The 23,842-nt window shown below is 31.1% G+C and overlaps 1 protein-coding gene across 2 annotated transcripts in view; it reads left to right on the top strand.

The window, feature by feature from the left end:
* The window catches only part of LOC111703860 (uncharacterized), a gene marked incomplete at its 5' end in the record, with an annotated part of 50,410 nt that extends 28,467 nt beyond the window's left edge, over positions 1 to 21,943 (top strand). For both annotated transcript variants that reach the window (XM_023475933.1, XM_023475932.1), the window contains 14 exon segments: positions 309 to 533; positions 1,039 to 1,072; positions 3,337 to 3,420; positions 4,086 to 4,164; positions 7,760 to 7,840; positions 8,228 to 8,289; positions 8,397 to 8,453; positions 8,851 to 8,951; positions 12,189 to 12,254; positions 13,243 to 13,365; positions 17,746 to 17,811; positions 19,624 to 19,730; positions 20,570 to 20,672; positions 21,819 to 21,943. In XM_023475933.1, coding sequence (XP_023331701.1) covers positions 309 to 533; positions 1,039 to 1,072; positions 3,337 to 3,420; positions 4,086 to 4,164; positions 7,760 to 7,840; positions 8,228 to 8,289; positions 8,397 to 8,453; positions 8,851 to 8,951; positions 12,189 to 12,254; positions 13,243 to 13,365; positions 17,746 to 17,811; positions 19,624 to 19,730; positions 20,570 to 20,672; positions 21,819 to 21,869 — 1,239 coding nt within the window.
* Positions 21,944 to 23,842: the final 1,899 nt, after the last annotated feature.

Raw genomic sequence — 23,842 nt, 5'->3', positions numbered from 1 at the left:
CTAACTATATAATTTATACATAACTCTATTGTGTTTCTTATTCCTGTGATATTGATATTCGCCATTATTTCTTTTTATTCATTCCCTCTCAGGTGCTAAGGCCCCCACATAAACAAAGTACAAAATAAAGATATTTATAATTAGTACAAAATATAAATATGTAAATAGTACAAATATAGATATGCAAATGGTATGACATAAAGTACAACAAAATAAGGAACACAATAGCAGGCCCCCCTCCCCCTCCCTTAATAAACCTATTTTATTTTAAATTACAAAATGTTATTTTTATCTCTCATCTGTTTTAGGATGCAATTGATAATCGGCCTAAAGGGGGAGGCAAGCTTCTTGGAACTGGGGGAGGCAAGCTCCTTCGGTCCGAGGGCGTCAAGCTTGATGAACTGGACGAACTGGATGGGGGAGGGGAGAAGATGATGGTTTATGAGGATATTACTAGTTTATGCTTACCCAGTCTTCAATCCTCCTCACCAGATACTTTAGATCCTTGTAGTTCTACCTCACACACAATACAGGTACTGTATACCCGGTCTTCAATCCTCCTCACCAGATACTTTAGATCCTTGTAGTTCTACCTCACACACAGTACAGGTACTGTATACCCGGTCTTCAATCCTCCTCGCCAGATACTTTAGATCCTTGTAGTTCTACCTCACACACAGTACAGGTACTTTATACCCAGTCTTCAATCCTCCTCACCAGATACTTTAGATCCTTGTAGTTCTACCTCACACACAGTACAGGTATTGAACCTAGTTTTGTATTTGTTTATAGACTTGTGGCCCAACTTTTCCATGAAAGAAAAAGCCCGCTATAAAATAAACAAGTCAGATAAAAAGGATCAAATTATTTTGAAATGAGTTTTAGGATCGAGTGGAATCTGGATTTTAGATTTTTCCATCAAATTCTCTATTTCCAGGACTTGTATCTTAAAACTTAATTAATTTTTCAATGAAAATAGCTGATGAAAATGAAAAAAGGGGGTGAATTAAATAATTAATATTATGATTTTTTTTTTAGGGAAAGGAGGATGTTCCAAAGCGGTTTTGTTTAGGTAAGTTTATTAATATTGATATTTTTGCAATTCTTTTTCTACTGCTTTTGAAAATTGTGCCATTTATGATTCACAATAATCTGTGCAAGAAACAATCATAACGATAACTATGCTTTCTATTGGAAAATTTGATCTTGCCGCCATTTTCTTTCTCAGTTAGCTAAGCTTAATTGAACTATTTTTACACATTCTGTGAACTCTTCCTAGTATTTGCCAAGGTATTAAAATGTTTTATATTTTTATGTTTTAGTTTGTTTTAACTTCGAAACAATAAAGGGGCTGTAGACATAATTTCTAGCGACCACCCTATATTCATAGTCATTTATTTTAACAACGAAACCTCTATAAACATTTGTCTGATTCAAGGTGAATGAGATTTTTTTTACTGTTCAGTGTACACTGTACAGTGTATTGTTTTTCAATCGTGTGATTTCCTGCAAAACGATTGAGGATTTTTTTTAACGATTTCTATCTGAAATGCATATATCGATCTGACTCCAACATTCCACGTTATGTAGGAAGTGTCATACTACTAATTTTAATACAATTTATGAATGCTCACATAAACATAAAGAATTGCATAGCAAACTTTATTTATAATAAACTTTATATAAAATCTACACAAGTGGACTAATTCAGGTATTTAATTTTGTTTAAATATCCTGGTAGTGGAACAGAATTAAAACTATAATAAAAACCCTTGATAACAATATTGTGTCGTATTTTGCGGGTTTAGTAATGATTTTATTTTTGAGTCACCAAGGAGAAACGCGACAATAAGAAAAATATTTGATAAAAACTGACTCAAAAATAGTTTATTAAAAAGAATTTATGTATGTTGCAGTTGTTTGTTCTTTATTTACATGACAAAAATAATCTCAAGAACTGATAAGGGTCAACCCAGGCCGAAATATATTTCTAATACATATCTGGGACTAAAAACTAACATCTACTTTATAAATTTACTCTGTAGAGGTTTGGTCCATCAACATCACCGAATTTTAAATAGTTCTTTAATTATTTTGTTATTCATGCTCTGAAATCTAGGATTCCAAAAGAGAAATGTTTTTCTTTTTAAAAATCCGCTAAAATCATATCACTATTGTCAATTTTCTAGAAACTACTCGTAGTTAAGCTAAGGAAGAAAATTGCCAAGATTTGTCGCATTGCCTTGTTCTAAGCCTTCGATTAAAGGAAAACGTCTAAATGTTTATATTCTGAATCATTTTTGGCATTCTTTAAGTTCAAATAATTCATTCTGATTATTTACCTTTGTCATATTTATTTGTAGTTTAAAAGGAGTGTTCGCAAAAAATGAAAGGGGGTATAGGCTTACGGCGAAAAATAAGCGTTTTTGATCGCTTCTTATCTTGCTTCTATATGTTACGTCTAAAAGAAGAAAATTGTTAAAAACGACTTATACTGAAGAACGTAGCGTCAACACAAATTCAGAAAGTTGCAATATTCAACTCGGATCGTAAAAAAATCAATTTTATTCCAAACAAATCATCCAGATATTACAACCAATAATCATCGATAATGTTTCGACGCATTCGTGTATAGTTGATAGTTCAATATATTTCTTTATTATTTATGATCTGAAAGTTACTTTTGAAAACATTTTTTCCTGTTTCGAGGATTTTTGATAATGACGAGACATTTGCATTTTTTCCAGGAATGTTCGAAAATCCAGCGCCAGCGAAATATTGATTAAAAACAACAACATAAACAATATTATGAAATATTAACTTTAGACGAATGCGTTGTAATATCTGAATGATTTGTTTGGAATTTGTATGGAAGTTTTTAGCAATTTTCTTCTTATAGACTCAAAAGATAGAAGTACGACTATGAGCGATCAAAAGCGATTATTTTTTCGCCGTACGCGGACGCCTAAACCCCTGTTACGCTACGGATCGACTATAACTCAAAACTTCCCTAAGAAGAGGAAGAAAGATAATACCTAGGTTCCATTCTGGTAGGCCGAATAATGTATCCAGTAAGATCTAGAATCCTGTATATGACTTCAAAACATTCTTCTGGAACTTAAGATTCACGGGATCAAATCTACACAAAAATATACTACTTAGAATTGACTAAAAGTTACTATAAATATAAAGGTAGAAAAGTATGACAGTTAGGCAGGTAGACAGGTAGACAGGTAGACAGGTAGTCAGGTAGACAGGTAGAAAGCTAGGTAGAAAGGTAAACAAGTAGAAAAGTGGATAGGAAAATCTATATTATTATATATATATATGTTTCAGTATGTGGAGATACCGCCTCTGGATTTCACTACGGTGTTTCTTCGTGTGAAGCCTGTAAAGCATTTTTTAAAAGAACTATTCAAGGTAAATATTTTAAGGGAAACCCATAGTTTTGTTTACTGTCTCTGGTAGAAATGTAAACAAAGCTCGGCCTGAGCAGCACTGCGTTAATGTTTACATTACTCCCAGAACATGCAGTACATTGAAGGAGATAGTGTTATCCTTGCTTCAAACTATTACTTCTTTCCTGATATTATTTTGTCCTGGTTTTTAAACAGCTAATGACAGTTTATGGTCGACCGAAAATTTTATTCTTTCGATCATTTAGGTTTAAGTGTGACATAAATGATTTGCAATTTTATACTGAACCCTGCAGCGAGTGATCAGTATTTTGAACAAGAGAAGGCCTACTTTCTATTTTCAGACTCATTATCATCATGCAGTATGCTTTTAAGCATTATGCATACTTCATTAATACTATAACCTTCCATTTAGGCTTTTTCTCATTTTCTTGATTTGGAGTAATTTCGCTGTAGTTATGTCTGGGAAACATAGATTACGGTATTTGTGGTTAGGGAACATAGATTACAGTATTTGTGTTTGGGGAACATAGATTACAGTATTTGTGTCTGGGAAACATAGATTACAGTATTTGTGTTTAGGGAACATAGATTACAGTATTTGTGTTTAGGGAACATAGATTACAGTATTTGTGTTTAGGAAACATAGATTACAGCATTTGTGTTTAGGGAACATAGATTACAGCTGTCCTGCTTCCGGGGACTGTGAGATTAATAAGAGAAGGAGAAAAGCATGTCAAGCTTGCAGGTAAACACTACTAATATCTCGATGGTAAACACCTAGGGATCTGGTTTCTTTCAAAACAATGGTTTTGGAAATTTGTTTTGAAATAAACAGAAAAAAAGCTTTGAATCCTTATGATCATTTAAGAATGGCAAACTTTTAAAATTTATCAGGGGTGTATATTTTTAAAAATCACCCCCTGTGGGTGTATTTTTATAGATCGGGGGAAAAAGGAAAATTGGAGATAAAAAGTCAAGGTTTCATAGTTTTTAATATTTTTCACCCAAAACTTTATTAATTTTTCCCTTAAAATCATTTATTTTCCACAATTCAGAATATAAATGCCTTACAAAATAACAAATCCAGGGTGGGGGGCGTGATCTTTCTAGGAAACGTATATTCATAAAAATTATTTGATTCTGAAAAAAATGTATTTAAATTTTTTAAAGATTTTTCATCATCACGTTAACGTAATGTTCAAACTATTTCTGTTCTAATTTCATACTTTTTTCCATTTAAAAAAAATAGAAAAGTTGAAAGATAAGAAAAGTATTGACATTTTCAAACAGTCAGGCATTGTTGTGGAAGGGTGTAAACTAGACAAAAACTGAGTCTCAATAATACTTCTAAATGGCAGATAAACATTAAAGAAAGCCAGACAAATTTGCTGCTATATATCATACAAATATACAGATGAGGAAAAGATTTTCTTTACAGACCCTCCCCCCCCCACCGGCCCCCCACATAGATAACGAGTCAAATTCGTTATAAAGTTTGAGGTGTATGAGGTAAACTAGAAAATTAAAAAATAGATAATTTTTGGTGAATTTTATATTACCCATAAAAATGATATTTTTTCTTTAAAAATCTGAAAATTATAAACCCCTTGAATAGTGAAGGTGTATTGTGATATGGATAAAAGGACTGAGAAACTAAGTTTAGAAGTTCTAGAAACTTTATATTATCATTGTCAAAAACAGCCCCAAACAAGTTTTTTTTCCAAACCAAAATATATATGTATACTTTGCTTGTCTGTTTATTTGTTTATTTGTTTGTATCCAATAAACGTCAAAACCTCACATGACCCCAGACGAGGCTAAGCAATGATCCAAAATTTTAAATTGCCTCCAACAAAATTCGATTTTCATTAAATTTGAAAATATACAAAAATGTTGACAATTGAAATAAAGTATGGGCGCGACGCGCACTAAAGCCTAGTTTAAAATAATAATTGATACACTACTTTATAGTCTTCACAGATTAAATTGATAGACCACTAGATGTCATCTTTTCAAGAATTAGGGGCCTTTCTTTCACAATAACCCTGAGACAGAAGCCCAAAGGAGTTACGCGCATGCTGCGTTGAATGACAAAGCAGAGAGAGAGCATACACGTAACTCCTTTGGGCCTCTGCCTCAGGGTTATTGTGAACAAAAACACATAAAATATTATTACTTCTAAACTCTATCACTACAGCTGATCTAGGAAAGATTCCACCGATATTTCACCAATTTCAAACTTGGACATCAGACAAAAAACGTTCTCTGAAACTGGTCTAACGTACTGTTAACCCCGCGATGTTTCTCTTGATCATGATGTTTCTCCTGATGTTGCTGTTGATATTGATGCTTCTCTTTATTATAATGTTTCTCTTAATCTTGATGTTTATCTTGATCTTGATGCTTTTCTTGATCATGATGCTTATCTTGATATTGATGCTTCTCTTGATCTTGATGCTTCTCTTGATCTTGATGCTTCTCTTGATATCTATTCTTTTCTTAATCTTGATGCTTATTCTCTTATTTTTATGCTTCTCTTGATTCATTTGGTGTATAGCAGACAGATATCCTGCTAACTTCCGCCTCTCCTCAGAAATTTCTACAGGATCCCCTTCTAGATCTGCTGCAAATGTTATCTTCATTTTTACTTCATTTTTAATTCATTGTCTAGCTGGTATTCCAAGTTCATCTTCTCTGATCTCTTTTTATGGATGACAAATTATAAGACATCTGTTTTACCATAATGGTTGAGATATAACGCCAGAACCAAAAAGTTATCCAAAAACATTTTGACTGCTTCCTCTTTCAACTTTTCATCTTGGTTTAATATCTCGTTTTTATCTATCTTGAAGCTTTTACAAATAATTTTACTCTTACTCTCTTCTGTAGGAGAATCTGATTCTTGTATATAATTAATCGCTTCCGCTAATGTTTTAACATCATCTTCATGATTTTTTATGTATATAGCTGGTATACTACCTGACTAATTATAATCATTCTCCGGAAGTACTAATTCTTGGCCTGCTTCTTGTTCTTCTGGTAGCATATATTCTACAAGCTCCTCCTTTTCCCAATTCTCCTCTACCCGTACTTTCCCTTTTTAGCACTTCCAGCAGGAATGGGAACTTTCTCTCCATACTTTCGGTATATGATTCATAGTGAGGATTTTCTCTGCTTTCTTTTCCATTTTATCTATCTTCTCTTCCTTATTCATATCTGGGAATGGAGAGTCTGTCACATTACACAACTGGTATACTGTATACTCTGGTACTCTAAACATTCTGGTACTCAATAACATTCTGGTACTATGTACACTAACTTGTTGCTGCACTGTTACTGTTTCTTCTGACACAGTTTCTCTTATTACTCCATTAAACAAGGCAATCACAGAACTTTTCTTCCTTGGAGTCTGTGGCATTTAACTAGGGTTCCTTATTCTTGCTGCTGCTACAACTTTTGCCATGCTCCAATTAACTCTTTAGACCAGTATCAATCCAAAAACAACTCAATCTAGAACTCGCGGTTCAACAGGAATACCATAGTCAATATTTATCCGGATACAACTCTGTCTGTATTCTCAGGTATCTGTCTTACAAAATACAACTCAATCTAGAACTCATAGTTCAACATGAATACCAAAGTCAGTATCAATCTGGATACGGCTCTGTCTGTATTCTCAGGTACCTGTTAAACAAGATACAAACTAATTATAATTCCCAATCTAAAGCGATCTTTTAAGAGGGTGATTCAGGATGCTTCTGGTTTGCTAACCAAGAAGTTATTACTCTTACACCGAATCAAAGCAGAGTTTTTTCCAACTGACCTTTATTTTGAGTTCTATGTTACAGGTTAAGTTGATGAACGTAATTACAAGTTTTGTGTCGTTATATATGTGCGTAGTTAAGCTAATCACAATACAGACTTTGTGTACTTATCCACAAGCAGATTTAGATTTTAGGTCTATATTTATGGGATTTTCTACGGTATTTATTACAATGTATCTAAGTATCAGTAATGTATAAATGTATCTAGGTATCAGAAATGTATAAAATGTATCTATATATCAGAAATGTATAAATTGTATCTAGGTATCAGAAATGTATAAAATGTATCTAGGTATCAGTAATGTATAAAATGTATCTAGGTATCAGAAATGTATAAAATGTATCTAAGTATCAGAAATGAATAAAATGTATCTAAGTACTAGTAATGTATAAAATGTTTCTAGGTATCAGAAATGTATAAAATGTATCTAGGTATCAGAAATGTATAAAATGTATTTAAGTATCAGAAATGTATAAAATGTATCTAGGTATCAGAAATGTATAAAATGTATCTAGGTATCAGAAATGTATCAGGAAAGGGATGCTAAAGGAGGGTGTGAGATTAGACCGAGTACGAGGTGGGAGGCAGAAGTACAGGTGAATTTGACGATTAATTAATTGATTGATAAATTAACTTTTTTCATGAATTGCATTTTATATCTACGAGTAATTATGAGACTATGCATTAATATTATTAAAAAGTTAGCGGACTGGTCACTTAACTCGGATCCAAACAGGGACTTTTAAAGTTTAGATGGATTAGAGATTCTTCATCACAGCAGAACCATTAAAACCTTTGTCTGACTCTAAACATAAAGAGCAAATCTTGTCTTTCTATCTTTGGTCAATTATTTTCTGTTGCGGTTTTCCATAAAAGTTTCTTGCAGATTTATACAATGAAGACAAGGAAAATAATTGCGAGAAAAAAATATTTTTAAGACATTGTTAACTCGATTTCGTGGATTTATTGCTAGTTATTTTTAGACGATTAACCGAAGGAACAGCTTATGGTGAAATAAATTCTACTAGACGAGTATCATTAGAAGGTTAGTTGTTTTGCATTCATATTTATAAAATTAAAGAAAATAATTCTTTTCAAAATGGCAAAATTTAGTATAAAAATGATAATTTTAATTAGAAAATATTTGTTTAGATAATTACATGCTAGAGTGTTTAACAAATAGTGAACCCGACCCAATATCAATATTAGGTAAACTTACTTTTACTAAAACTATTTGAATATTTTGGGCCAAAATATGATAATTTTATGCATAACAAATATAACTTTTTTTTATTAAATTCATGGAACTGTATTTTTTAGCAAAAAAAGGAAGTTATCGTTCCCGTTTTCTAGTTTTATAGTCCCAATTGAGAGCTTTATTCAATTATTACCAGTTTTCACAGTCAAAATTTAGCATAATTCAAAGAATCTCTGTTACTAAAAAGTTATGAGCAACATTTTCTGGAAAATTTTTTAAAATTTCTGAATTTTGTTCAAGTCCGCAAAAAAAATGATGTCACTCAAAATAAAGTTCCGGTTTTGGATTCCCGAGAATTTTAACAAAAAATAACCTTCAAGAAAGAGTACATTTTTTGTTATTGTTCAGACTGTGAGCCTTGTACAAAGTTAGATGAACTGCGTACTGCAGCTGTACTAGCAGATGTTTATGATAGAGAACTTGTTTTAACAATAGGTTGGGCTAAACAGGTAATACAGGTTTAAAGACAGGGGTGTAACTGTACAGTGTATATGGAAAAATGGTGAATACTAGTTTTCAGAGGGTGTACAGTCGTAATGTTGTACGCTGTACACTGTAAGGTGTAAAGTTGTACGTTGGACACTGTGCAGATGTAAAATAGTACGATGTACATTGTACAGGTTAAAGTTGTACGTTGTAACTGTACAGCTGTAAAGTTGTACGCAGTACATTGTGCAAGTGTAAATTTGTACACTTTATATTGTGCAGATGTGAAATTGTACACTGTGCATTGTGCAGATGTAAAGTTGTACGCTGTACACTGGACAGGTGAAAAAAATATACACTGAAAATTGTATAGATATAAATTTGTACGCTGTATACTGTACATGTTTAAATTTGTACGCTGAAAACTGTACAGATGTAAATTTGTACGCTGTATACTGTACAGGTTTTAATTTGTACGCTGAAAACTGTACAGGTGTAAAATTTTACGCTGTACATTGTGCAGATGTAAAGTTGTACAATGTGCACTTTACAGGCGTAAAGTTTTACACTGAAAACTGTGCAGATGTAAATTTGTAGGCTGTACACTAAACAGGTGTAAAATCGTACGTTGTAACTGTTCGGTTGTAAAGTTGTACGCAGTACACTGTGAAAGTGTAAAGTTGTACGCTGTACACTGTAAAGATGTAAAGTTGTCGCTGCACACTGTGCAGGTTTAAAGTTGTACACTGAAAACTGTACAGATGTAAATTTGTACGCTGTACAATGTACAGGTTTTAATTTGTGCAGATGTAAAATTGTACGATGTACATGGTATCGGTTAAAGTTGTAAGCATTACACTGTGCACGTGTAAAGATTTAATTTCGATAAAACTAAAGGGGACAAACAATTTTTTTTTTTTGGGGGGGGGTTATTAAAGTTTTTATAGAAAGCAACAGAGAAAGATAGATAGAAAAAACGAAAGATAGATAGATAGAAAAAAAGAAAAGAATTTATAATTCAAAAAACTTTTGCTTAAAGATTCAAAAAAGGCAAATTTAGATATTTTAATATTATGAGGAAGTCGCAAAAAAAGCACTTGTTGATTGCATGCATAGCTAATTGCTTATCATGATGTTTTTCAAATATTTTTGTGCAAAGATATCGTGCAAGTTTTTAATGGTAGATTTAAATGAAAACCTGCCAAAAATAGTACTTTCAACGGGATTACATTTTACAAATAGAAAATGTAAAATGCCCAGATTATTCTTTTCCAAACATTATCAAAAACATTTAGATACTCCTCTTCTGAGAGATGGGAAAAGAGAATTTACAGTTTAGATCAGGGGCAAATGGAAAACTGTCATGTTTCTGTCTAAGAAAGGTTCAACATTCTAGTATTAAAGGAATTGAGTCTAGTCACGAACTCTGATTTGGTATTATCAATATCTTTGCAACCCAATTTCGTAGTCCTGTGATATTTCAAACCATAAATTTGTTAGATGAAATAATATATGTATGAAATATAAATAGTTTACACTATCAGGTTGCAAAGATATGTGGATTAGATAATTTTGGTTTGGTTTGTGATAAAGACTCAATTCCTTTTGAAGAAAATTTGGTATGCAGTCTGCCTCATCTTTAGATCAAAGTATTGTACACTAACCATAACTCTTCTATTAGCTTGAAAAGTGGTTAATTTTGATCATTTCCCCAATATGTTTCTGCAAATGGCTAAATGCGCAAGTCGCCTTTGGATAGAAACTCTAATTAAAAATATCTAATTAGTTTCCACGAGGAGAAACTTGAATCTTGATCACACAGATATCTAGATAACACCTTGGGTTTTGGTTTTAATTCACCACTTGCTTATGCTTTTTTGTAGCCTTGGACATGTACATTTTAAAACTGCAAATTGATCTTTAATTAAAAGGAGTTGTTGACAAAATACTGCTAGATTTTGTTGACAAAATACTGTTAGATTTTCCCTTGCTTATTTTATTGTGATTAAACAAACTATTTATGGGTGCCGTAGTGTATCGGATATTCCACTCTATAAATTGAAATTACTTCTACAGCCCCTGTATAAGAGAAGATGGATGACATATTTCTTAAAGTATGAAATAAAAAAATCTAAATTTAGTTTGCCTCGAATTTGTCCACTGGGCTGCACACTGAGTACAAAGTGCTCACTGTTCAGTTTGCCTCAATAAAAAGTATTTTTCAGAAATAAAATGCTTTCATTATTTTTGTTGTTCTCAGATTCAACTTGAAAATAACTAAAACATGCACTGCCCTCAACTTGAGGAGGGGGGGGGGGTAAAGAGTAGAAAGGGGACATAAAGAGAGGGGGTAGCTTATTCCCTGATTACCCCCCCCCCCCTGTATCATGAGGGATAGCAAATGTTGGAAAAATGCATTTTTGTTAAATAGCTTTAAGCTTTGGAATGCATGATATTGCTTAATACTATTGAATGAAATTTCTTGATAAAAAATTAGAAAGAACTTTTTTATGTTTGTTTAATAAAGTTTAATAAAGTTTTAAAAAGTTTAATAAAGGGGTTTTCGTAAAGAATGAGACTCTAATGACAAGCTGAGAAACATTGAATACGATCCTTAGGTTGATTTTATCTTCCAACTAAAAATGTCTTTTATATAAATAAAGTTGTAATCTCTATTTGTCTGTCTGGGTGTTTGTTTGTTTCTCCGATCATAACTCAGGAACCACTGGACCGATTTGCATCAAATTTTGATTGGGGAACTCGGGAGAGCCACAAAAATGTTCTTTGCTGGGTCAAATTTGAGATTCTAAGATGAGTGGGTCGACTTTTATAGTTTGAGATTCTAAGATGAGTGGGTCGACTTTTATAGTGAAAATTTAGTTCCCCAGTAAAAATTGTCGGGTGCGGGTAAACGGCGGGATTACCTATGAGTCGACCCTGGGGAACATAAAATAACTCATTTGGCAGAAACAAATTTAGGAGTACAGGAACCGTGAATGGAAGACAAATATTTTAAAAAGGCCATAACGTCGTCTTTGAGCTCTTGTTCTTTAGTGGTAACCCATCATGAAGAATTATTATGGATAGACTTAGAACAAGAGATGCATGTTCAATAGATTAAAATTGTGTTCCTGGGGTTTCTAATCTTAGATTAACAGCTTAAAAGTTTGCAAATCCGTTGCATTTAGTTGAGATCACTAGACTTACAACACTTATCCTACCTTTTCTAGACATCTTGACCACCATTTTCTTTTTTTCAGGTTCCCGGATTTTCTGAACTTAGTTTAAATGATCAAATGAAAATGTTACAAAGTAGTTGGACGGAGGTAAGAAAGGAATTGAGTTTTTGCCACACACACTGGTTTTATAGTTCCTATATCTTTGCAACCCGATGTCGTAGATCTTTAATATTTCAAACTCTGAATTCTAATAGATCAAAAGTCTATGTTTGAAATATTAAAGGTTTATACCATCAGGTTGCAGAGATATAGGGGTTAGCAAATTTCAGTTTGTGGCAAAAACTCCTTTACTGAAAGTGACGAGCAATTTAAAAAAAATACCTAAAGGTTTAAGAGTTTTTTTAAACCACCACAAAGGTTAAAAAGAACCAAGCTTTTGAAGTGTAGATGCAACAATTTGAAACATCCATTATTTTGGTTTAAGAGAAATATGTTTAAAAACCAAATAAACTTAAATCGCAAATCCTAGCTGGGATGTCGACCGAATAATCCTAGCTGGGATGTCGACCGAATAATCCTAGCTGGGATGTCGACCGAATAATCCTAGCTGGGATGTCGACCGAATAATTTTCTAAATCTATTTTCAACAATTTATAGACTTATTATCCTGGATTTCTCTTAAGCTCTCAAGTTTTATTTTGACTTATTTTAACTCACAAGAATGATAAAGAGGAAATTATTCAGTTACATATTAAATAATCACAACATTTTTTTCAATAGCTCTACAATAAAAGGAGTTAAGAGTATGACTGAAAACCTATAAGATTTTAATCTAATTTTCTTAATTTTGACGTTATTAGGAGGCAATTGTTTCCTCTGCTCTCCTCAAATTAGCCTATTAGGGAAGGTTTATTGATGATAAAATTTCAAAAATTGTCTCCAACAAATTTCAAAAATTCATGAATTTTTTTTTTATAAAGTCCGCTCAACGTTTTTTGTTTTTGTTTTGTTTTACCATGTGTACAAAGAGAAATGGTTTAAAATTGAAGAAGATGGGCGCGAAGCGCTCTCAAAGCCTAGTTCTCCTTAAATTCCCTGTTCACTCCCTTTAAAATCACCATTGTTTTATTTTCAGGTTTTAACCCTAACCCTTGTGTACAGATCTCTCCCTAAACTGGGTCTGCTAAACTTTGCAACAGATTTCAGTTTAACAAAGGCAGATGCTGAAGAGGTTGGCCTTCTGCAGTTCTTCCAGAAGGTTAGTCCTTTGCTTTATCAAGGTTTTTTGCCTTATCTTAGCAAAGTTTTATCTTATCCTAGCAAAGTTTTATCTTATCCTAGCAAAGTTTTATCTTATCCTAGCAAAGTTTTGGCTTTTTCTAGTTTTATTTTATTCTATCAAAGTTTTATTATATTATTTCACAACCTTATGCAATTGTATTGTATTTAATGTTTACAAGTATGTTTGTATTTTGGAATATCTTTATATTTTATTTTATGTTTAATAAATTCTAGCATTAACTCAAATCTACACTATAAAGTTTATAGCAAAATCAAGTTAAAATATTTACCAGGAATTCTCTTAATCCTTCTTTTGATATAAAAACTAAGAAATTTTTGACAACAAATTTATTGTAAACATTTTAAATTTAATGCAACAATTTTTAAAATAATTAAAGAATTTCTTTCTTTTGTAAATGAGTTTGTGATTCACGGTTTTAAATAACTTTTTATACTTTTGCTTTTAAATGCAATTCTGATTTTTTTCTTTGAAAATAAAATGAATTCACAAGAAGAATTAGTTGCTAAAACTTTAGGGAAAATTAAAAATTGGAAAAAAAAAAATTTCTCTCAATTTCAGCGGAGAAAACCCTGAAAAATCATTTGTATCTTTTGAGAGAAATAAATGATTTTTGGAAGAGGTTGGGGGGGGGGATGAAAAAAGTTATTTTTTGACAAAATATTTACCTCTGTGAAAGTTGAAAGATTAAATAATTAAACATAATCAATATTTATTTTAGTTTTAAAATTTTTTATTTTCAGTCAAGTTGCACTAATTCACAAAGTTTGTGACAAATTAATAAAAGCAATAGTAAAACTTTAAGTTTTTAAGTATTTCAAACACAAAACAATAAGACTCATAAACTGTTGAATACAAAAAAGATTTTAAATTGTCCAAAAAAAACATAAAACACAGCAAGTGTGCAGTGGACACAGACCCATCTCACTAAATATGTTAATGTTTAAACTACTGGTAACAATAGTTGCTCTGTAAAAGCATGAACATACAAGTAAAATTGATTAAATGTCGTCTTCCTATTCCAAAAGGTTTATGAGTGTTACAGTATTAATGTAAAGAAAAAGTGTTTTTCTATATTTTTCATTTGGAGGGGGGTCGATGAACAATAAATAAACTATCAATATATTTTTATATTTATATTTAAAAATTTATATATTTTGATATTGATATATTTATATATTTGTATATTTATATATTTATATATTTATATATTTATATATCCCCAATATATGTAGATAACTAATAAACCTGAAGAAACCCGAACATGTTTCTTTTATGTCCAGGTTGTCTTGTAAAGATTAAGAATTTGCATTTATTTATTTTCCTACTTTTTAAACTTAACTTTATAAATTCCAAAACTAAACAGTCAACTTTTTATTTTTCCAATAAGATGGCGTCGGAAAAACATAGATCAATCTGCTAGTCGCCTTATTAGAGACGATTAAATTCCCCTTCTTTAAACGTGAACTGTCCCTTTATATGAGAATAAACCTGCATGGTATTCAATGCCATTTTATTTAATTGAAAATGAACGCTAATTATTTGTTAATTGAAAATCTATCAAAAAGATTGCGATAGAATTGACAGAAAATATTTAAAGCTAGTTTTCCTTAAATTTTCCGATATCCGCCCCTCTTTACTGCTCAGGAGCCCCTTCTTCTTGGGGGGAGGGGGTGTATATTTTAACCATTGATACCTTTTGAAAAGCGATCCAAATATCTTTTAAAGTTAGCTAAAAGTACAATTCTAATTACAATTTAACTTATATATATATATATATATATATATAACACCTTCATCTTTTATTAACATTTGCAACTTTGGCATTGTTAGTTTAAAATTTATCGCATTATTTTGCACAGCTCAACACTCAAAAATTAAACTGAATTTGCATTAAATTATAGATACTGTTTAACATAAATACTATCAAGAAAAGCCAGTTCGACTTCTGCATCTGAATCTTATTTAATCTTATTTTTAATTTCATTGTTCAGAATTCATTGTTCAATTTTTGCATCGGTACGAAAATGCAAAGTTTTGGAAAAAATTTAAAAATGCTCAACTTTAAGATTATTATGGTACAATGAGATTCAAAATAAGAAGACGACAATTAAGCTTATTTATGCTTATTCATGTCACTATGAAGCAAATAGTTTTACCAGTTGCTTGGTAATCAACGGATTAACATTTTCATTATTTTTGCAGCAATCATTTCTAAAATTTTGTACAAAAATATTTTAAAAATCTCTTTAAGATTTAAAATTAAATAAAAATTTATTAATTTTACCTTTAAGTTTTGAACTCAAACATTTTTAAATTTAAATATGCTAATTCATTACTTCAAATCTCTATCTTTTATTAAATAAAAACAGTTTAATCAACTTTACAAACAGTAGATAAGATATCAAAAGTGTACAAATCTAAATTTAGAACAAAATTTTTAGTTTTTTTAGAAATTTGGTTCAAATATATTCAAATTTTCTTTGATTAATCAAGGGTTAATTTAAATTTAAAAATGTTTTTGATTTCGAAAGTTACTCCTTTGTAGACAGAAATTAATATAATTCGTTAATTTAATGCAATCCTTGAGAAGTCCATATCAAGCAAATTTTCACGGTAGCAAATTCAAAATAAATTAAATTGAAATGGTTATGCCATGGGAATCAAATTAATGCAGGTTTATTAAATATTTACGTTTAAAATTTGAGAAATATTTTGTATAATGTCACTTAATACTTCTAGATTTTTAAAAAAGTTAAATTCATAAAATTGTGATTAAAAGGGGATTAAATATAATTACATTGAAAATTATTGTTTCTAAACATTGTTCTAAAATTTCAATGTTGGGGAAACTTTTCCTTCACGAAACGCTTCCTCCAATAAACTTTTCTTTTATGAATTTTTTCCGTCATGAAACGCTTCTTTCCAGTAAACATTTCTTTCATTATACTTTTCCTTCGTGAAACGCTTCCTCCAGTAAACATTTCTTCCATTAAACTTTTCCTTCATGAAACGCTTCCTCCAGTAAACATTTCCTTCATTAAATTTTTCCTTCATGAAACGCTTCCTCCAGTAAGCATTTCTTTCATCAAACTGTTCCTTCATGAAACGCTCCCTCCAGTAAACATTTCTTTTATGATTTTTTCCTTCATGAAACGCTTCCTCCAGTAAACATTTCTTTCATTATAATTTTCCTTCGTGAAACTCTTCCTCCAGTAAACATTTCCTTCATTAAACTTTTCCTTTATGAAACGCTTCCTCCAGTAAACATTTCTTCCAGTAAACTTTTCCTTTACTAAACGCTTCCTCCAGTAAACATTTCTTCCAGTAAACTTTTCCTTTATTAAATATTTGTTCCATTAAACTTTTCCTCCATTAATCCTTCTGTTCATTAAACATTGCTTCACCTTGATCCGGTAAACGTTTCTAAAGAAAAGTTTTCACCACAAAACATTTCATCCATTCAAAGTTTCCTCCCTTAAACGTTTCCCCTTATTAAACATTTTCTCCATTAAAATTTTCCTCCTGAAGATTTCTCCTACATTAAATGTTTCCTCCGCTAAACGTTCTACTCTCTACAACAAATTTTTTTGAAGGAAACATTTTGTGACAACAACTGCTTTTTTTTCAACATAATCTGGAAAACTATTTGTTATGAAATCTGTGTGTGTGTAAGGTCTATTTTCAACATGATCAATTTTAAGAAAGAATTAAAATGTTGAACCGATGATTAGATTATTTTTGGTCGCATTCCCCATTCTTCTTTGAAAAATCCTACATCTTGCTTTCTGAAATACTTTTGAGAAAATCTAAACATCACAAATGTTGTTTCTCAAGCTCTTCTGTTTAGAATTAAAATATAAAACATAGAGTTATAAAAAACTACTATAAAATTAAATACAAATCAAAATAATGCTGAAAGGATAATTATAATTAATTACTACTTTACAAAAACTGTGACATCTTCATGCTTAACCAGCGAGGGAAGGCTCCTAACACCATTTTTCCTTCCGCAATACAAATGACGTCACAACTCAACATTTGTTCTTCCGACCAAACCTATTTTTGTCCGGGCTTTGCTTTTGAGCTTTCAAACGTATTTTTTGTGCCTTATAACTCGTTTTTCAAATTTAGACAACGTCGTGTTTTTCAATATGAGTTGATTTTGTTCAAAATCCATTTTGCTTGAAAAATAAAACGATATTTAAACCCAATTTAGCAAAGAGCGGTGTGCGTCACCTAATCTGATTTCTGTTTACTGTTTAGTGTATATTTCTGTTTACTGTTTAGTGTATATTTCTTTTTAATGTTTAGTTTATATTTCTGTTTAATGTTTAGTGTATGATGATAATAGAAAAGTTGGCAAGCCTAAACCTGTATAGAGAGGAGTACCTTATATTGAAGGTAAAATAAAGGAATACTTAATGAAAATGTTTACAAATAAAGTAAAAAAAATATCATGGGTTTGGTTACACAAATCTTTGAGAAATGTAGCGAGACATATAGAACTTGCAATAAGAAGACGACCGTTAGACTCAAGTTATAATTCTAAATAGTTCAGCGAACATGGCATTTGTTAGTTATAACTAATACAAATAAAACTTAATAAGCTGATTTTTAAGGTGTTATTAAAACTCGTTGTTTTATGACTACATCAAATACACAAATGTATGATTGTCGTTGTCATCTTATTTTTCAGTTTTATTAGCCTTATTGTATAAACCCTGTCTTTAATGCTTATATTTCACCACCCAGCAGTACTCGCAGTACACGTTGTTTGTAAACAAACCTAATGATAAATCCATAGACTAGTTAACAGAGTCCTCTAATCTAGGCCTATACTTGTACTAGCACGAAATGCTAAATTTATACGATATGTTTATAACTGCCATGTAACGGCCACTTGTTCTTGGATCTCTGTACTCTCTTATCTCTGGCTAAAACTATTTAAAATGTTACAACGTGTAATCCTTTTCAATTCTCATTCCCTGCAAGTATCCTTCACGGACTAGGAATTCTAAACTTTTCAAACTTTTTCTATTATTTCATTTGCCCTTATTGTCCAGCTCATGAGAACAAAAATAATTAAGAAAAATAAATCTGAACACCTTACAGAAATCCAACGTATAGAAACCGCTACGTATGGCAACAAGGCGTATTTTCCGGGAGAACATCTATATATAAATTTGGCTTGTCTGCCTGTTTGTTTATTTGTATCCAATTAACGTCAAAACGACTGAACCGATCGGGCCCAAATTTTTGTGGGACATCACGTGACCACAGGGAAGGTTTATGAATGATAAAAATATGTGTTTTAAAGGATTTTAATTTTGTAAAAAAAATTTAATTCTTGAAAATCCGCGAATTTTTTTTTTTAAAACCCGCAAAAAATGTTTCTTCTTTGTTTTAAAATGCAAACAAAAAGAACATATGTTCACAATTTATATAGAAGATGGGCGGTAAGCGCCCTAAAAGCCCATTTTTAATATTTTTGAGAAATTAAAGAATTAGTGTAAAGTAGATATAATTTTTAAAAAATCCTTTTATTTAAATGGTAAAACGGAATTTTATGAAATCATAGCATTACTGGAGATATTTTTTTTATACTTTTAAGAAATTTTTTTCCCCAAAAAATAAAACTGTAGATAGCATTTTTATAGAATATTTTTTTTAAAGTAACATGCAATTTTATGTATAACCATATAATCATTCATTTATGTTGTCAGTACATAATAAAATCTGGGGGACCTTAAACACAATAGAGAGCAGAACAAATGTACATATTAAACTATTTTGCTCCTTTAATGTCTAGGGTATGTTAAACAAATAAAAATTATAATAATGATAATGATAAGCTACAATGTTTTGCAAAAACGTTTAATTTCTCAAAAATATAAAAAATGTTCTCCCGCAAAATACGCCATGTTGCTATACCTAGCTGTTTCTATACGTTGGATTTCTATAAGGTTTGACTTCCTAAAATGTCTATTTTATAAAACCCTATAATTATTCTAATCTACATGGGATTAGTAAACTGAGTTGATTTGCATTGCTTGTTAAAAAATATAAAATTTTTCTGCGCGAAGTAAAAACACAATACTTTTGCCCGTTTTTTGTTTTATTCAAAGTAAGCTTTTATTATTATTATCATTATAATTATTATTATTATTATAATTATTATAATTATCATTATTATTGTTATTATTATTATTTTAGAGTTTGGTTTTGGTGAATTCTGACTGTAGTATAGAGATGAAGGATAGAGTTGAGGGAATAAAAGAATCTGTAATCTCATCTCTTCAGGACTGCTCATCCGTCCTAAGGTAGGCTAGAAGGTCAAGGTGGTCCGCTCATCCGTCCTAAGGTAGGCTAGAAGGTCAAGGTGGTCCGCTCATCCGTCCTAAGGTAGGCTAGATGGTCAAGGTGGTCCGTTCATCCGTCCTAAGGTAGGCTAGAAGGTCAAGGTGGTCCGCTCATCCGTCCTAAGGTAGGCTAGAAGGTCAAGGTGGTCCGCTCATCCGTCCTAAGGTAGGCGAGAAGGTCAAGATGGTCCACTCATCCGTCCTAAGGTAGGCTAGATGGTCAAGGTGGACCGTTCATCCGTCCTAAGGTAGGCTAGAAGGTCAAGGTGGTCCACTCATCCGTCCTAAAGGTAGGCTAGAAGGTCAAGGAGTTTCAGTACATGCGAGGACTCCAACCTTCATCTCATACTTTCCCTTACTTTCCTGCATTTTTCTCTTGATATATGCCACCATAGGAAATGAGTTTTTGTCACAACTTAAATTTTCTACTTCCTATATCTTTGCAACCTGATGGTGTAAACCTTTGATATTTCAAACTTAGACAGAATTCATAGTTTGTGGCAAAAACTCATTTCCTTTATAATTTTATGATTATTTCCCTTTTTCATTTTCCGAATATATTTAAAGGGATTAAACTGAGAGGTTTATTTGAGATGGTTTTCCAAACATCAAAGGAAATCCGATTCTTTTAAACATTTTCAAGCTTTTTCATCCTTTAAATAGTATTTTCTTCCGTTTCCTCACATCCATCCCATCCATCCCATCCATCCATCCATCCCATCCCATCCATCCCATCCATCCCATCCATCCCATCCATCCCATCCATCCCATCCATCCCATTTATCTCATATATTAATTAGATGTGTTGATCCAAGTCTAGCTGTCAATCAACTACTATTACTTCTTCCAAGTCTACGCGAGGCTGATAACCTCCTGAGAATATTCTGGTTAAAAATTAGAAAGGTAAAAATAATCTTATAAGTATAAATAGACAAGCTGACCGACAAGACAATTAAAAACATCAAAGAATATGAAAAACCATGCGTCCAAGGAAAAATGATGATGATATCTTTGTTTTTTCATCTGCAAATTGATTATTTATAACCTGGTGCCGGATTTGTGCAGAAGATATGAAAACAGAAACTGTTAGAATTGTTCGAAAAAGCTTTAAAGGACACTGTTGCGAATTCATATAATCATATAAATAGATCGTTATTTCTAAAGTTTGCATGCATTCCCTTTGAGTTGGTTTGCTATACACCTAGTGGACAGTCGTTCGAAATAACAAAATTTTGAAAATGTTAACACAGACTAAAATGAAATTTGAGATAGATTTTTAAAACCATTTTTTCTCCAAAAATTTGTATAATATTTATGATATGTTGTTTGTAAACTCAAATCTTGTTATCTCTATTTTCTTGCAACCTTTGATATTTCAAACTTACATTATATGATCTAACATTCATAGGTTTAAATATTAAAGGTCTATGACATTGGGTTGCAAAGATATAGGAATTGGAAAACAAGAGTTAGTTGCAAAGACTCAATTCCTTTGGACGCAATATTTGTAATTTTGAAATGTTACGAGTAAGATAATAGTTATTTTTCTAACATTTTTATTCGGAATTAATTAATGTAAATATTTATTACATATTAATCTGAGCTAAGTAAATTTTTTTGACTTACTTTCTTTGGGGTTACCTTGCCGAATTAATCATATCTATTTTTTTACTAATTCATGCCAAAAAATATTTCTTAAAATGTGCTAACCTACAAAGTTTGACAAATGTCCAAAATAAATTTTTGAATTTTTCTTTTTCTTTCATTTATAGTTTTAGATGAAACAGAACGAGACATGTTTCAAATCAATTTAGTTTGTCGAGTAAATGAAAAGTTACAACTTGATTCCATATTTCACTAGCTTCCTTCTAACATTATAATGTTTCAATTTCTGGACAAGGATAAACGTTAAATAATTGTTCTACAGTTGGACAAATAAACTCGTGGAATTGGAAGACGACTCATAGACTCAAGTTATTAATGAACATAAACACAGCAAATGTGCAGTGTTCACAGACCCATTTCACTTCATATTTTTTGCTGTTTAAGGAGGGAAGGGTGCAAATGAACCGACTCCTGGTAGAAATGCTGGAGAGCTGAGGAGCGCTTTCTACGATCTTCGTTATTTCTTCAATTTTTAGATATTTTGATTTGTGATCTTCTGAAACTATGATCTGATCTTATCTTCTAATCTTCTAATCTTCTAATCTTCTAATCTTCTAATCTTCTAATCTTCTATTCTTCTAATCTTCTAATCTACTAATCATCTAATCTTCTAATCTTCTATTCTTCTAATCTTCTAATCTTCTATTCTTCTAATCTTCTAATCTTCTAATCTTCTAATCTTCTAATCTTCTTATCTTCTAATCTTCTAATCTTCTAATCTACTAATCTTCTAATCTTCTAATCTACTAATCTTCTAGTCTTCTAGTCTTCTAATCTTCTAATCTGCTAATCTTTTAATCTTCTTATCTTCTAATCTTCTAGTCTTCTAATCTTCTAATCTTCTAATCTTCTAATCTTCTAATCTTCTAATCTTTTAATCTTCTAATCTTCTCATCTTCTAGTCTTCTAATCGTCTAATCTCTTTATCTTCTAATCTTCTAGTCTTCTAATCTTCTAATCTTCTAATCTTCTAATCTTCTAATCTTCTAATCTTCTAATCTTCTAATCTTCTAGTCTTCTAATCTTCTAGTATTCTAGACTTCTAATCTTCTAGTCTTCTAATCTTCTAATCTTCTAATCTTTTAACCTTCTAATCTTCTAATCTTCTAATCTTCTAATCATCTCAATTTTTCAACTTCTGATCTTCTAATCTTCTATTCTTCTATTCTTCTATTCCTCTATTCTTCTTATCTTCTAATCTTCTAGTCTTCTAATTTTCTAATCTTCTATTCTTCTAATCTTCTAATCTGATCTTCTCAACTTCTAAACTTCTGATCTTCTATTTTTCTATTTTTCTAATCTTCTAGTCTCCTAATTTTCTAATCTTCTATTATTCTAATCATCTAATCTTCTAATATTCTAATCTTCTCAACTTCTAAACTTTTGATCTGCTATTCTTCTAATATTCTAATTTTCTAATCTTCTATTCTTCTAATCTTCTAATCTAATCTTCTCAACTTCTAATCTTCTCAACTTCTAAACTTCTGATCTTCTATTATTCTAATCTTCTAATCTTCTAATATTCTAATCTTCTCAACTTCTAAAACTTCTGATCTTCTATTCTTCTATTTTTCTAATCTTCTATTCTTCTAATCTTCTAATCTAATCTTCTAATATTCTAATCTTCTCAACTTCTAAACTTCTGATCTTCTATTCTTCTATTTTTCTAATCTTCTAATCTTCTAGTCTTCTCAACCTCTAAACTTCTGATCGTCTAATCTTTTAATCTTCTAATCTTTTGATACTCAAAGATATATTTAAATCATTTGATCTGATGGTTTTGTTGGAAATTCATATTTTCCCGCATTTTTTAGCTTATTGTTATGAAACTACATGTTTTCTATTGTTGATTTGAAATTTGTTTATTGTTGAAATCTTCCAAATTTTATAAAATTTTATGAAATGAATACCTCAAATAAAACCCGCTATCCCAGTGTAAACATGACAAGTTGATAAAAAAAACCGTCTCGTAGTGAAATTTAGACAAGAGCACTAGTATTTTTAGAATTCTATTCGGATGCAAAATTTGAAGATTAATAATCTTATTGTAAATTATGTTTTGCTTCATTAACTGTACAAATATGAACGCCAAAAAATGTGAGGAGTTAAAGAATAATGTAAACAATATTTTTGCTGCTTTATGTGCTTTATGAAATAAAGTGTTCAAAATGTTTTCATGAGAATTTAATGACAACTTCTAGAATCAAATGATCTGAAGATTGAACTTCGGTGTTTAGAGAAATATACTGCGGAAAAGAAAGTCAATTGTTATACTCAAGTTTAATTTGAACTTAAAAATATACAATTGGACCCCGCACTCAGTAGGATAAAAGTTTACCACCAAGCTAAATTGTAATAATTGATCGTTTCGTTAGAAATTTTCAAGCTACGAATTCCTCGCCTACCTA

The sequence above is a fragment of the Eurytemora carolleeae genome, unplaced genomic scaffold (assembly GCF_000591075.1).
Source record: "Eurytemora carolleeae unplaced genomic scaffold, Eaff_2.0 scaffold401, whole genome shotgun sequence".
Lineage (NCBI taxonomy): Eukaryota > Metazoa > Arthropoda > Copepoda > Calanoida > Temoridae > Eurytemora > Eurytemora carolleeae.
This window is presented reverse-complemented; position numbering and strand designations above follow the sequence as displayed.